The sequence below is a fragment of the Sardina pilchardus genome, chromosome 4, assembly GCF_963854185.1.
Source record: "Sardina pilchardus chromosome 4, fSarPil1.1, whole genome shotgun sequence".
Classification (NCBI taxonomy): Eukaryota; Metazoa; Chordata; class Actinopteri; order Clupeiformes; family Clupeidae; genus Sardina; species Sardina pilchardus.
In genome coordinates this window covers 32,005,657-32,019,844 of record NC_084997.1, presented here as the reverse complement: position 1 = coordinate 32,019,844, position 14,188 = coordinate 32,005,657, and the positions used below count along the sequence as shown (strand labels likewise).

The following is a 14,188-nucleotide window of genomic DNA, read 5'->3' as shown; positions in this document are numbered from 1 at the left end:
CCAAGATTTCATAAAATAAAGGCAGCAACGAGAAATGTAATGATTTATTTATAGATAATCATTCTTCCAAGAAATACAATATTTCCTCTATCAGAATGGCCAAGCAGAAAAGGTCCTATTTACGTCCAAATGGGGTCATGAATGATTAGACATCCAAATAGCAGACCTAGTGTGCACATTATGCAGTCGTCCAGAATTGGTCTGGGACCAACAGACGCAATAAAGACATGATCTGCACGTCTATCAGATGCCTAATGTTTAGTGGGGAGGTTATCCACTAAATATGAAGCTCTGAGGCCCTGCTTTTAGAGTTGCGTAAGAATTTGCAGAGGGCGCACCAAAGAACAGATGCATGACAGGGATAATGTAAAAGATTAAGGTAGATAAGGGTAAAGTTAACGTTAATGATAAGGGGCAGTATTTAGGCCACTGAACTTTTTGAAAGATGTGCAGAATGATGAATGGCTGGCTAAACTATAGTCATACATTTATACGCAACATTTTTATAAAATGGCCCCTGGTGCACACCAGAAACTTGTACATATTCCTTTAGGGATTCCATGGTTTCAAGTGTATAAAAAAAACTGTTAACTGTCTTGTCCCTCAGAGAGACCCTGGGAGAGACCTCTTCCTGTGGGCCGTTCTGCAGAATAACAGAGAGCTGGCCCAGATTGCCTGGGAACAGGTACAGAATAACAGCAAACACACCCACAACTGTCAAATCAGTATACATGTAGTTCTTTATTAAACCTTAAGCCCAAGGGTGCCATGGGTGTGGCAATTAACAACATAAGGTGTGGTCTGGCGCATGATCCAAAAATCCCTATCCTACACACTCTAAAATAGTCTATAGTGAGTATGTAAAGCACATCTGAAGATGCACCGTCACAAGATGTAAGCAACATCCTTAGGATTTTGTATGCAGTCAAAAACATTATTAAGCGTTGTTTTTTTCAGGCTATGTTTTCGATGGTAACCCCTTGTCAGTAAGTAGTGAAATAATTAACTGTGTAGAACTGTTTTGTCGTAGACACCACGGTGAAGTTTCACTTTGCCTATGAGTTCAAATAATTGGCGAGTGCAGATGCATCTATGCCATGTTCTGATAGTCAGAACTATCAAGTTTAAACTTAAGGATGTTTCGCCCAAAACACACACATGACTGATTAAAGGGAAACTATGCAGGATTGGCGATTTCAACGTCGGTTTCACTTTCGCTTTCTGTTTTCGCTCGTTTTATGCTTGCATATTTCTCTGCAGAGCTTCCCCTACAGCTTTAGCATGTATATTTTACAGAAGTCCTCAATCGGTCAGTCTGCCTTTTCATGAGCATGATCGAGACTTCACATGAGACTTCCTGGACCATGGGTGCGTGCCCGATGATTCCTGAAATTGCAAGCGTGGTTCTACCACTACAGACCACTAGGGCGGCCCGAAATAAATTCATTTGACCGGTAATGACTCATTTACAGTAATCATATATAACAGCATGAAACAAATTGAAAAATGTTGCACAGTTTACCTTTAAGAAACATAAGAACAGCACTTTTGCACCCAGCGTTTGATCACAAAAGCATGCCATTAAATTAGTGATTGGGGACTGACCACACCTTTATGTAATGTCTATAAGCTTTGCGCCTCTGACCATTCATTTCTGATCGCCAAAATAGAGCCCACTCACAGACTTAAATGAACTATCTCTGCTATCTTTACTGTCTGTATGTTTTATTTGTCATTAACCTTTTGGGTAAGCTCACAGTATTAATGGAAAAATTGTGCCTGTTTTGACAGTGTAGAGACAGCACAGCTGCTGCTTTGGCAGCCAGCAAAATTCTGAAGAAGCTGGCCGAGTCCAAGAACGACGACGAAGATGATGCCAACCGCATGATAGAACTTGCCAACCACTATGAGAGACAGGCCATTGGTAAGCATGTGTTTTCAGTCTTTTGCGTTTCACGCTGGTGAGCTCCTGCTTCATGCCCACTTTAGCATTGTGCTAGTCCTACAATAGCATGGCTGTTTGGGGAGCTCGTGATGCAGAAGTCGCTTCCTCTGAGCTGCATGTTTCATTTTAGATGTGAAATCTATGACCAATGTAAACTATTTGGTTTAATACGGTTCATGAGCCTCTTTAAGGCAGTTCATTGACATTTTTTAATGGAACAAAAATATGAAACAGAAAAAGAGGTCATCCTAAGTATGAATGTGCAGCTAATGTTATGCATTATATGTCTTGTTAGGGATAGAGGGAGTTTTCCTAATCAGTGAATAGTGTGCTAAATATAGTAGAAATTGACATATTTCTGTAAGATATTAAACATAGTTACTCCATTCTCTTCTTATTCTCTCCCTTTCTCTTCCTCCTGTCTCTTGTCACTCACAACCACACTCACACACATACGCACTGGTATCCCAGGTGTGTTCAATGCGTGCTATACCAAGGATGACCAGCGAGCCCAGAAACTTCTGATCCGAATCTCACCATCTTGGGGAGAAGCCACATGTCTACACATGGCAGTACGGGCGGAAGACACAAACTTTATGGCACATTCAGGGGTTCAGGTTTGCCTCTTTGTCAGGGTGTATGTGTGTGTGTGTGTGTGTGTGTTCTAGCATTAGGCTGAATATTTTTGTATCCAAGCTATTTGTAACTAACAAAGATAGATAGATAGATAGATACTTTATTGATCCCCAAGGGGAAATTCAAGTAACAATGTCGAAATCAGCGAACTTTGGATTGTTTTGCTCACCATCTTTCATGATCTGCTAAGCTATTATCTCTTTGTCGAACTGTCATTGCAAAAATATACGAGAGACTGCGCAACGCAGTTGACGTGTGCTGTTCACTTGTCATTTTGGAAGTGAGCTAATGTTGGACAGAGCAACATTTAGCCTACTAGGTAGGGCGGGCCTACCACTGACTCAGAAAGTGTGATTAACTGTCAGTCAACATGCCAGCCAAAGAGGATCTTTGCAATAATTGTAAATCAGAATGAATTCTGAAAAAAATTATTATAGGCCTAATATTTTTATTTAGGTCTTAGGCCCACAGAAACGGTATAGTGTGAACATGAAGAAAACTGAGGCCCCATCAGAGCTGAAGTGCACCAGAAAGAGATCTGAGTCCTCTTTCAAATGAACTCACAATGGAAACGTTTCCCAGATTCGTTAAGAAGCTCTTAAGTGCTCCTAAGTAGCCTAGAAATCAAGAAGCCCCTAGCGGCAGCAAATGTAATTTGGCTGGCGGGGCAGTCTAGGCACGATCCATAGAGCCAGGGAGCTGAGAACTCGAAAAACCAGCGGGCCAATCACAGCGTGTATAGAGTCGGTGGGTGGGCTTAACATAATGGTGACTGACACTCCGATTGTCTACGGTGAGTGTCCAGACCCTACATCTTGATGTGGGTCTGGCTCGTCAGGCTTGCTCCTAAGATGATTTTAAGATGACGAATCTGGGAAACGCGGCCATTGTGAATACAAAATGAACTGAGTCGCTTTTAGTGGACTGAGTTTGGTTCTTTTAAAAGGAACTGTATGTGAAAATGCACTTACTTTAAGAAATAGGTCTCCCGGGATGTCTGTGGCCTGCTGGTCTGACATAAGGTCGTGTTTCTGCCTCAGGCTCATCTCACCCAGATCTGGTTTGGAAAGGTGGCTGTGGACACCGCTCCGTGGAAGATACTCCTGTGCATGCTGTTCTTCCCACTCATCTACACTGGCTTCATAACCTTTAGGCAGCATCATCGGCGGGCCTCAGGGGGCCAAGCCCATCCAAAAATGTCAGTTCTGTCCGACTGTGTTCTCTCCATACAAACATGAAAAAACATCCAAATATTGTTACAGCCATTATTGAGATTAAATTCATATTGAATACTGATGTTGAACACTTATTCAACATAAAACATGAATGACCAATAAAAACAGACCTGTCAACCTGTACACATTTTGCATAACAGCCACGCATTTTCACATCAGATTGCACCGGTACGATTAATTACTTAAAGAGGAACTATACAGGTTTGGCGATTTCTTTGCGTTTTTCTCGTTTTACGCTTGCAGGGGTCTCTGCAGAGCTTCCCCTACAGCTTTGGGTGTGTGTATATTTAACAACACTCCTCAATCGGTCAGTCTGCCTTTTCATGAGCATGATCGCGAGGCTGTGAGACCTGTCAGAGGTTTATTTCTGTAGCCCTCTGTAGCCTAACACAGGCTATGTATAATAGGCCGCTGACAATGAAGAAGTTTGATGTGTGTGGTAAACTATTTGTTTCTTAGCAGAAGCCATGAAATGGTAATGGTCAACACATTTAAGCATAATTTAGCCTATGATGTTGTTATTGTTGTTGCGTTGCCTCGAGTTCACGTCCAGTTTGACATGTCAGGATTTTCCGATAATGATAGCAATCTCATGCTGATATTGACTTTAAGGCAGATGTAGCCTGAAAGTGGACCTAGTTGAATTATTTGCTTTGTGCTGCTTGCTACTGGAGATTGTTTGTTTGTTACTTTACTGAGAGACCTCTGCTCCTCCAGGGAACCTCAGGACAGTGGCCAGAAGCCGCTGAGCTGCCTAACCAGGCTGACGGGCTTCTACTTAGCCCCACAGGTGAAGTTCTTCTGGAACATCGCCTCCTACTCTGGGTTCCTGTGGCTCTTCTCCATCGTGCTGATGATCGACTTCCAGCCTACGCCGTCATGGAGGGAGTGGCTGCTCTATGTGTGGGTGATCTCTTTAACGTTTGAGGAGGTCAGACAGGTAAGACGTAAGCAAGTTGTTTCTTTCGCTCATGTTGTTTCTGGCTTCTCTTTATCAGTAAATACAATGTCAGCATGCACTCAAACATATAATCAGCCAATACTATGAGTTATTAATTTTCCTGTGTACTGAGTCCCACTGATCTCATTTTATCTACGTTGTGCTATGTGCGCCTTAGCTTTTTGATGATCCGGATGGATTTGGGTTGCGAAAGAAAGCCAGGATGTATATGAATGACTTATGGAACATTCTAGACTTGGCTTCCATCCTGCTCTTCATCGCTGGTCTTGCCTGCAGGTTGGATTTGAGTCTCAGATTATTATTATTCAGCAATATTACCTTTAAATATCACTAGGTATCATCTCTGTCACTACCCGAAATCCTTTGCTCTCCCCTGCAGGTGGACCAGCAGTGCATTTTACGTGGGAAAGGTCATCCTCTGCATGGACTTCATCATCTTCTGTCTGCGACTCATGGCCATCTTCACCATCAGTAGGACCCTGGGCCCAAAAATCATCATTGTCAAAAAGATGGTGGGTATCAGAACTGGCTTAAAATATGGAATAGACAAGGATGTCACACATTGAGCAAAACTGGTGCCCAGAGATTTCAAACAAATGAGGGAACATCACCTCACAATGCTGCCCCTGTATGCCCCCCCCCTAGAACCGCCACTGACAATGCAAAAACGCTGTTTACCCCTGTTTAGCTAAGGGCGGCAGTGGCTCAAGAGGTAGAGGAGTCGCCTTGTAACTGGAAGGTTGCTGGTTCGAGCCTTGCAAGACACTTTGCATGGCAGCCTCCGTCATCGGTGTGTGAATGTGAGGCATGATAAAGTGCTTTGGGTACTCGCAGAAGCCGATAAAAGCGCTCTACAAATGAGGTCCATTTACCATCTTAGATGCTAAAATGTAGCACCAGACAAATGTAAAACCAGAGTTGGAGTTTTCAAAAATAACCATTTTCAGTGATAAAATCTGTTTTTTTGTGTAAATAAAAGGCCGAACCGCATGAAAATATATGTTTTTCCTACGTGTAAACTGGGCTTAACTTTCCTTTATCTCTGAGTGACAGCCGATGGCTCATGTTTGTCCCTCTCTCCAGATGATGGACCTGTTCTTCTTCATGATTATGCTCAGTATCTGGGTGGTGGCCTACGGGGTGGCTAAACAGGGCATTCTGATCCACAACGAGGAGAGACTGGACTGGATCATCAGAGGAGCTGTGTATGAGCCCTACCTCATCATATTCGGCACTGTCCCAACCAATATCGACAGTGAGTCATATTCAGATGATTTAAGCACACAGCTATGGGGAAGGTTGCAAACAGAGTATGCAAAGGAATGGATAAAGCATATACCATAGTTTCCCAACTATTACCCGTGTCTTACACATTGATTTTGCAAAATGACTTCAGCTATGAGATTAATACGCAAGGACAGTTTATAGAGTATTAAAATGGTTTTGTTTCTTGTAACTTGCATAAAACACTGTCCTGCAGTATATACACAATGTGGCTAATGCAGAGGAAATTATTGTACGTAGCTAGGCTGTTCATTATCAACATTATTCATCCAGCAAATTGCTACACATGTAGATTTTTTAGTTTTTAACAGATGGACATGTGCTACAAATGTGAAAATGATACATGTACAAAATGTACTCTTACCATCTAGATGCGCAGTTTGACATGTCCACCTGCACTGTGAATGGCACTAACCCTAAGCTACCAAAATGCCCTGTGCTCAATACCAACCAAATGCCAGCCTTTCCCGAGTGGCTGACCATCATTATGCTGTGTGTTTACCTCCTCTTTGCCAACATCCTGCTCCTCAACCTCCTCATTGCCATCTTCAAGTGAGTTCACTCTTCTCATCACACACACTGCACACACTACACACTTTGGCCGGGTTTCCCAGAATCGCTAAGAAGCTCTTAAGTGCTAAGAACTTCTTAGGAGCGTTCTTAGAACATTCTTACAACGCTCCTAAGAAGTTCTTAGCACTTAAGAGCTTCTTAACAATTCTGGGAAACCCGGCCTTTGTCTGTTGGAAGACTCTGATATTGGCCGGGTTTCCCAAAATCGTTAAGAAGCTCTTAAGTCCTAAGAACTTCTTAGGAGCGTTCTTAGAACATTCTTACAACGCTCCTAAGAAGTTCTTAGCACTTAAGAGCTTCTTAACAATTTTGGGAAACCCGGCCATTGTCTGTTGGAAGCTTGTGATATTATTTCCTTGAGAGATTTAATTAAAACATTGTATTGATGGATGTTATGAAAAGGTACACTGTGTAACATTTTGAGTTGTCAACATTTGCCATTCATAAATGGGGCCCTCTCACCAATGCGAGTTAAATAATGATTACAGTAGTAGTGGAAACCGGATAGCCTTGCAAACTCCTATGGCCTCGTCTTTGTTGCCTTTATGATTTCCTTTTCAACGTTTCTCATATTATATATTATGAGAAGATACACAATGACACGCTAGCCGAACTCTTTCTCTTGTGTGCACAAGATGAATTCCCAATGAAATGGAGTAAGTAAAGTTACATCTGCTATGTGGTGGAGATAGAGAGGACCCACTGTGAACATTTCTCGACAAATAGTGAAACGCAGTTTGCGGTAAAACTACGTAATGGCTAGATGTAGGTGCCCCCTCTGTCCTTTGGTGCGCTACACGCAGTGTGTGATGCACGTGGCACTGGCAGCACTGGGCATCACACACAATCAATGACAATGAAATGGCACACAGAATTATATTCATATTTTGTTATTGCTTATTCAGAGAAAAGTTGTATGTTTTGAGTCCGGAACAGGTGCCAGTAATTTTGGTGAGATAGCTACCATAGTTCTAATACATGCTATAAATGAGGCAGCAATAATGGTTTGGTTGCAATATGGTGTAGTGTACCTGTTATGTTGTGTAGTGCACTTCAAATAATGCATTGACACAGCTGCGTTTGTTAAGCTGCAAGTCCATTCAAACTGTGCATCTCGTAACTTGTACACTTGATCACTATTGCATTCTGGGAAATGCAGTTCAATTAACTAGTACATAACATCACAGTACCTTTGAGTAAATTCCGTATCTCGCTGCCTGTCTCTCACACAATCATGGGGCTTTGACTATTTCTGTTACAACAGCTACACATTTCAGGAGGTGCAGGACAACACAGACAAAATCTGGAAGTTCCAGAGGCACGACCTGATTAAAGAGTACCACAGTCGCCCGGCTCTGCCCCCTCCCTTCATCCTCCTCAGCCACCTCTTCCTCCTGTTCAGGCTCTTCGTCATCCGCCTCCAACCCCAGAAGCACAAGCAGTTCAGTGAGTGCAACACTCACCTGGTAACTTTATTAACCAATCAGATGCTTTTATGTACAGTTACGTACAGTATAGAAGACTGATGTACTTCAGCTGAAACAGAAAACCAGCAAAAAAAAAAACCTGTTATTTTGGCAAATCAGGCTAATTTCTCAGCACTTGTTTCTACTTCACAAATGTGAATTAAGCAATAAATCAATAAATCTGTCATCAAGGACTACGCCAAAGCCATTGCCAACTGTCTGTATACAGAAAGGCTTACCGGTACTTGTGCCTGTTTCTGTGTAGGAAAACGGCTGTCTAAAAGTGAGGAGGAGGAGTTGATGTCATGGGAGGCCATCATGAGGGACAAGTATGTGGCTACCCAACGCCAGAAAAAGAGTGAGAGCATCGAGCATCGCATCCAGGACATCGCTGACCGGTAAGGTGCTGTGTCCACCAAACGCGTTTTTTGCGCCAACGGCGACAATTTTCAATGTTAAGTCTATGTAGCTCGGCGCTCACAGCGCTGAGCGCCCTCGGCGGAAAAAAAAGTCGGCGCTGACCGTTTTTTGTTGCAGCGCTCAGAGCGCTCAAAGGTGAAATCTGTTCAACTTTTAGAACAGCGCCGGTCTCGTCAATGGCACTTCTCGTTATAAACCGTCACTGGTTTTGGTAACTTAGCAACAATAAACACTTATCGAAGCGCCGAGAGGAGGAGGTTTTGGGCGCTCTGGCTGTAAAAAACGCATTTGGTGGACACAGCACCTAATGCTCCCACAAAACCAAGAGGAGAAATGCTCTCTGGACACGGACAGCAGAGATAGTGCTATTCTTCTGGCATAACTCATGTATTCTTATCAGTCATATTTGATTAATGTTTTGACCAAGTGGCATGAATCATTTAACACCAGACAGGTTGTTTTATGTGTGGTTGTGTCTGTTTGTGTGTGTGTGTGTGTGTGTGTGTGTGTGTGTGTGTGTGTGTGAGTTTAGGGAAATAAGAATGAGAAAGTGTGTATGGGTGTGTTTGTAAACCTGTGTGTCTCTCTCACAACATGTGACAAGTCTGACAGACATTTCAGAGGGACCTATTTGATGACAGCTTTTTTGTGTGTACTCTTCAATCTTATGTCTTAGTAGTTTTAGCGGCCAGCGGCCCTCAGATGAGTTGTTGTGGCTTGCTCCGCAGGGTCGTCTCCGTGTCCGAGCTGCTGGAGAGAGAGCACCATCGGGACACCACGGCAGAGCGGCTGGTTCAGCTGGAGGAACAGGTTCAGAGCAGTTGATTCTCTTCCCTTTTCCTTAGAATAAATAAACAAGCGAACAAAGGGGCAAATAATGCATGCCCCGGCCACAAGCATGAATTCCCTCAACTTTTTTAATGTTCCTTGTATTGCAGGTCTCCCAGTCCGCTAAAGCATTGCAATGGATCATGGAAGCCTTAAAAGCCCAAGGTTACCAATCTAAAGAGGAGCCTCCTTCCATGTGTGAGTGAGGTGGCTTTAGACTGCCTCCCTCCTAAATCAAATACGTGATTAACTGAAGCCAGTAAGTAAAGGTCCTGGTGAGAAGGACTTCTCACTGCCTCGCACTCACGGTTCAGGAAGAAACCTTGGGCAGATCCACGGCTCAAGGGGCCAACCCAACTGCCTGGGGTCGTGCTAGTAGAGCAGGACAGGCATGTGTGATGTCTTGGGTGGAGTGGTGGTGGGACAGTTAAAAAAGGGGGGGTAATAGTGGTGTACTGTATGTATGTAGGAGTTGGACGGTTAAGGGGCAGTGTATGTGTGTGGGGGAATTGTGCATTTGTCAGGGGGAGTGGGCAGTGTGTTGCACGTATGTGGCTTAATAAGATGCTGGTAAAGGGCAGTGTGTGTGTGTGTGTGTGTTGGGGGGAGCAGTGTGCTGTGTGTGTGGGGCAGTGGCATACTGATGATTCAGAGGTGGTGGGCAGTGTGTTGTATGTATGTGGTGTGGCTTAATACGATGCTGGTAAAGGGCAGTGTGTGTGTGTGTGTGTGTGTGTGTGTGTGTGTGTGTGTGTGTGTGTGTGTGTGTGTGTGTGTTGGGGGGAGCAGTGTGCTGTGTGTGTGGGGCAGTGGCATACTGATGATTCAGAGGTGGTGGGCAGTGTGTTGTATGTATGTGGTGTGGCTTAATACGATGCTGGTAAGGGGCAGTGTGTGTGTGTGTGTGTGTGTGTGTGTGTGTAGGGACTGCTTGTTGACACAGGTAGTTGTGTTTAAAGGGGAGGGTGGAGTGGGGCTATGCGCCACTGATGGGTTCAGGTTGATTTGTTTGTAATACCCCACCCCTCAGACCACATCCTACTGTATGTCTGTGTCGACATTTTTGTAATTTAAACCAAACGTTATTAACGCTGGCAATCAGCAAAACCTAAACCTTTTTTTTGAGCAAATAAAACCGTTTACTGAAGCCGGCCAATATTTGTCATCGTTTGTGTCTATCAAATATCTAAGAGATTTTACTCACTGAAGCTGGAGTTTTCCACCTCTGGTTATTTATGAGTTGCATCTTGATCGTTGTGTCCTTAAATATATAGCCTAGTTAGAGGAACAATACAGGCGGAGGTCTGCGTTCACGCAAACTCACACGGACACACACATACGCTGACAAAGGAAGTTTTTTTTTTATGGAAACTCAACTGTGTAGGTTTATGGGGTTTCTTGGGAATAAGCACTTGCTGTCTTGCTAAGGTCATGTAAGGTAGTGCTTGTGCAAGGCAGATTGTTCCAGAATCAAAGGTAATATTGCTGCAAGCAACAACAAAGGGCCCAAGTAAGTAGTTCATCAAACTATAGCCTCACACTTGACATGTGCACCAGATGCACACACACCTGATATGTTTACTACATTTCATGACTTTTTAGATATTGAACAGTAGTCCCATTCACACACACCTGATATGTTTACTACATTTCATGACTTTTTAGATATTGAACAGTAGTCCCATTCACACACACCTGATATGTTTACTACATTTCATGACTTTTTAGATATTGAACAGTAGTCCCATTCACACACACCTGATATGTTTACTACATTTCATGACTTTTTAGATATTGAACAGTAGTCCCATTCACACACACCTGATATGTTTACTACATTTCATGACTTTTTAGATATTGAACAGTAGTCCCATTCACATGACACTTAAGCCCGGCGCCCACCAGAAGCGGCGTTCAGCGGTGTTCGGCGGTCTGGGCTTGCCGCGCAGGGTTTTAGAATAGTTTTCCATCTCTGTGCGGCTGCTGCGCGGCAGACGTTTCCAGTGGGCGATGCTCCATTGAAAACAATGGAGTTCTATTTTTTTTTTCGTGGCGCGGCGCGCCGCTTACGCTTCTGGTGGGCGTTGGCCTTTAGACTGCACTAATTGGAATAGACACTTCATATCATTGGTTAACATGGGGTATGATCTATTCCATCAGATGCGTACCAGTGCTCTAAAACATTTTGATCGCAATAGTTATTCCTGCTTTGTTTTTCCTTGAGGAATAAGCAACCTGATTGATCGCATACATGGCTGTTCAGTTGGAAAATAAGAATGGGATACACCACTCCTATTCCGCTTAAAATTCAACCGTTCATGTGTCATTTTTATTCTGATTGAGCCAGTGTTCCGATTCTGATTAAAAGTGTCCAGGTAAACGGGGCCACGTATCAATAAATGGGGAGGTTATTGTCCAATGTTTAAATTGGACAATATATTGGACAATATTGTCCAATGGTATTAAATGGATCCTCGAGTGTTGACGAGAGTACATAATGTGGATGTGGATAATACAGTGTACATTTTTTTTTTTTTTAAAGGTTATTTTTTGGGGGTTTTATGCCTTTAATTGGACAGGACAGTAGAGAGAATGACAGGAAGCGAGTGGGAGAGAGAGCTGGGGTGGGATCCGGAAAGGACCATGGGGCGGGAATCGAACCCGGGTCGCCGGCGTGCTGTGCAGGTGCCCCAGCCAGTTGCGCCACGGCTGGGGCCAATACAGTGTAAATTTTGAATGTTAAAAGTTGCAATTGGTGAATGAACTCTTTTGACAGGTGGATAAACAATATGAGGTGGATAAACTATGCTTACTTGCGTTTAGGGTTCCGGGTTCGATTCCCGCCCCGTGGTCCTTTCCGTAGCCCACCTCTACTCTCTCTCCCATTCATTTCGTGTCTCTCTATACTGTCCTGTCAGATTAAAGGTATAAAAGCCCCCAAAAATATACTTATTTTTACACACATAACTGGTAGATTCCCTACTAGCTTTCCTCAAGGGACAAATGCCTTCAGTAGATCCAGGCAGACTGGACTGCTCAACTCATCCTAAAAGGCAGAAACACTAGCCATTTCTCATTCTGACAGACACTTGTGGAGCTACTAGGAAAGTTAGCAAGGCTTTGTCTCATCATGGCATTATGGAGTGTTTAAGTTTCTTCATGGTTTTTTTTAGACTCAAGCCAGACACCGTGAGATTGTAGAAGTCTGGAAATTCCCTAATTAATCTTAGAAAACTGAGTCATGAAGCAACATGGTTTCTGAATACATTAACTCTATTCAATCAACAGGTTAACAAACATGCAAATATACAATTTTACCATGTTTTATCTGAATCCTGATAGATTTTTGTATGACAGTGAAACCTGTAAGGGCTATGACGTTGTATGAGGAAAACGAGAAAGGGGCCACTTTCAAGAGTAAATCATACAAGTTTTGTATATAAAACTGCTGTCAGTATAAGTTTTTTCTATTTCTTTTTCATATGGGTATAGTGACCTAAAACATACCTGGATCCCTGTAGGGTTTATAGAGCAGCTTATATTGATGACTGTGGAGGGCATCTTGTTTCAGAATAAAAGTCGATGTGACTGCTTTCTAATGCAGAGAAAACATGTTCAATATAATAAACCACTGAAAATAGTGTCAAGGCAATGGCTGAACTGTGAAGCTACATGTAACATTCTTCAAGTACCATTTTGACTTTCTAAGTGTTGTCTTTTCGTCATATCATTCAATCAAGTCCATCCATAGCTTTTTGAGTTTTCTTGCAAACAAACAAACAAACAAACTAAAAAACACTCAGGGCAGACCTCCACCTTCTTCCTTGGTTGTCATACATTTGAACCTAAACTATTCAGATCGGTACCACGTGGCCATTACACCGCTATGCGAAAAACATAGCCACCTCCTGAATCCGGACGGTGATACGGATCACTCCCAAAATTGGATTGTTTCTGGGTCACGTCAGACCTTCCCTGAAAATTTCATCGAAATCCATCCATTGCTTTTTGAGTTATCTTGCTAACAAACAGCCAAAGGACACACAGGGTATAACAGGATGAACCAAGTGTATGGCATCTACTGTCCACAATTACTCCTCTGTGTGATCATCAGATACAACAAAATCAGCAGTACAATATCTAGGAATTGGGAATTTTATTTGGAATGCTTCATAAAACGAGACCAATAAGATCTAAACTACATGTAGCTATCTAAAAGCTTCATATGTGACTTAACACCAACACCAACAATAGCAACTGGAATTAGTAAAACAGTTACATATATTGTACAATTCATTAGTTCCCTTACAATACACATCACATAGAAAATAATTCAAAGTATACTGATCAAGAGGCTATGAGCCTGCTTGACATACAACTCCATGACCAAGAAATGTTCATATAAAACTGCAAAGCTGACATGCACTAATGTAAGATTAAAGGGGTGTGCTCCATGTGCGTTATCGTTACTTTTCCCCACAGTTAATAAGAAATATTATGCACACTTTCTCCAGCAGAGGGGGAAATATAGGTAATCCTACCAAGGGGGGCTTTACATTTAGATTGCTCTATGTGAAGCAAACACAAAAGAGTCACAAAATAAACTAAAATGATTAAAGTTGCTTTTTACAGCTGTTATAATAAATGTCATTGTGTAAGTACATGAGTGATCTTGCACATTTTAATGTATTGCTGGTACCAGTTCCAGCTTAGATGAACTCCCCTTCCAGCCAGGGTAGTCTGGGTAATCAGGGAAGTCAGCAGTTATGCAATCTGAATATGAAGGTGTCATTGGAATACCATTATAAAATAGGCTAAAACCTGGTGCATTTCTAAGCAG

General features: G+C 42.7%; 1 protein-coding gene across 1 annotated transcript in view; it reads left to right on the top strand.

Moving 5' to 3' along the window:
• Positions 1 to 9,819, top strand: part of LOC134077886 (transient receptor potential cation channel subfamily M member 2-like) — a 40,181-nt gene extending 30,362 nt beyond the window's left edge. Inside the window, exons 11-23 of the mRNA XM_062533526.1 lie at positions 608 to 685; positions 1,792 to 1,924; positions 2,417 to 2,562; positions 3,622 to 3,779; positions 4,534 to 4,756; positions 4,935 to 5,053; positions 5,157 to 5,289; positions 5,861 to 6,032; positions 6,433 to 6,613; positions 7,899 to 8,080; positions 8,366 to 8,498; positions 9,249 to 9,330; positions 9,459 to 9,819. Of these exons, the coding sequence (XP_062389510.1) occupies positions 608 to 685; positions 1,792 to 1,924; positions 2,417 to 2,562; positions 3,622 to 3,779; positions 4,534 to 4,756; positions 4,935 to 5,053; positions 5,157 to 5,289; positions 5,861 to 6,032; positions 6,433 to 6,613; positions 7,899 to 8,080; positions 8,366 to 8,498; positions 9,249 to 9,330; positions 9,459 to 9,554 (1,836 nt within the window). The 3' untranslated portion in view covers positions 9,555 to 9,819. The remainder of the gene's footprint in view (positions 1 to 607; positions 686 to 1,791; positions 1,925 to 2,416; positions 2,563 to 3,621; positions 3,780 to 4,533; positions 4,757 to 4,934; positions 5,054 to 5,156; positions 5,290 to 5,860; positions 6,033 to 6,432; positions 6,614 to 7,898; positions 8,081 to 8,365; positions 8,499 to 9,248; positions 9,331 to 9,458) is intronic.
• Positions 9,820 to 14,188: the final 4,369 nt, after the last annotated feature.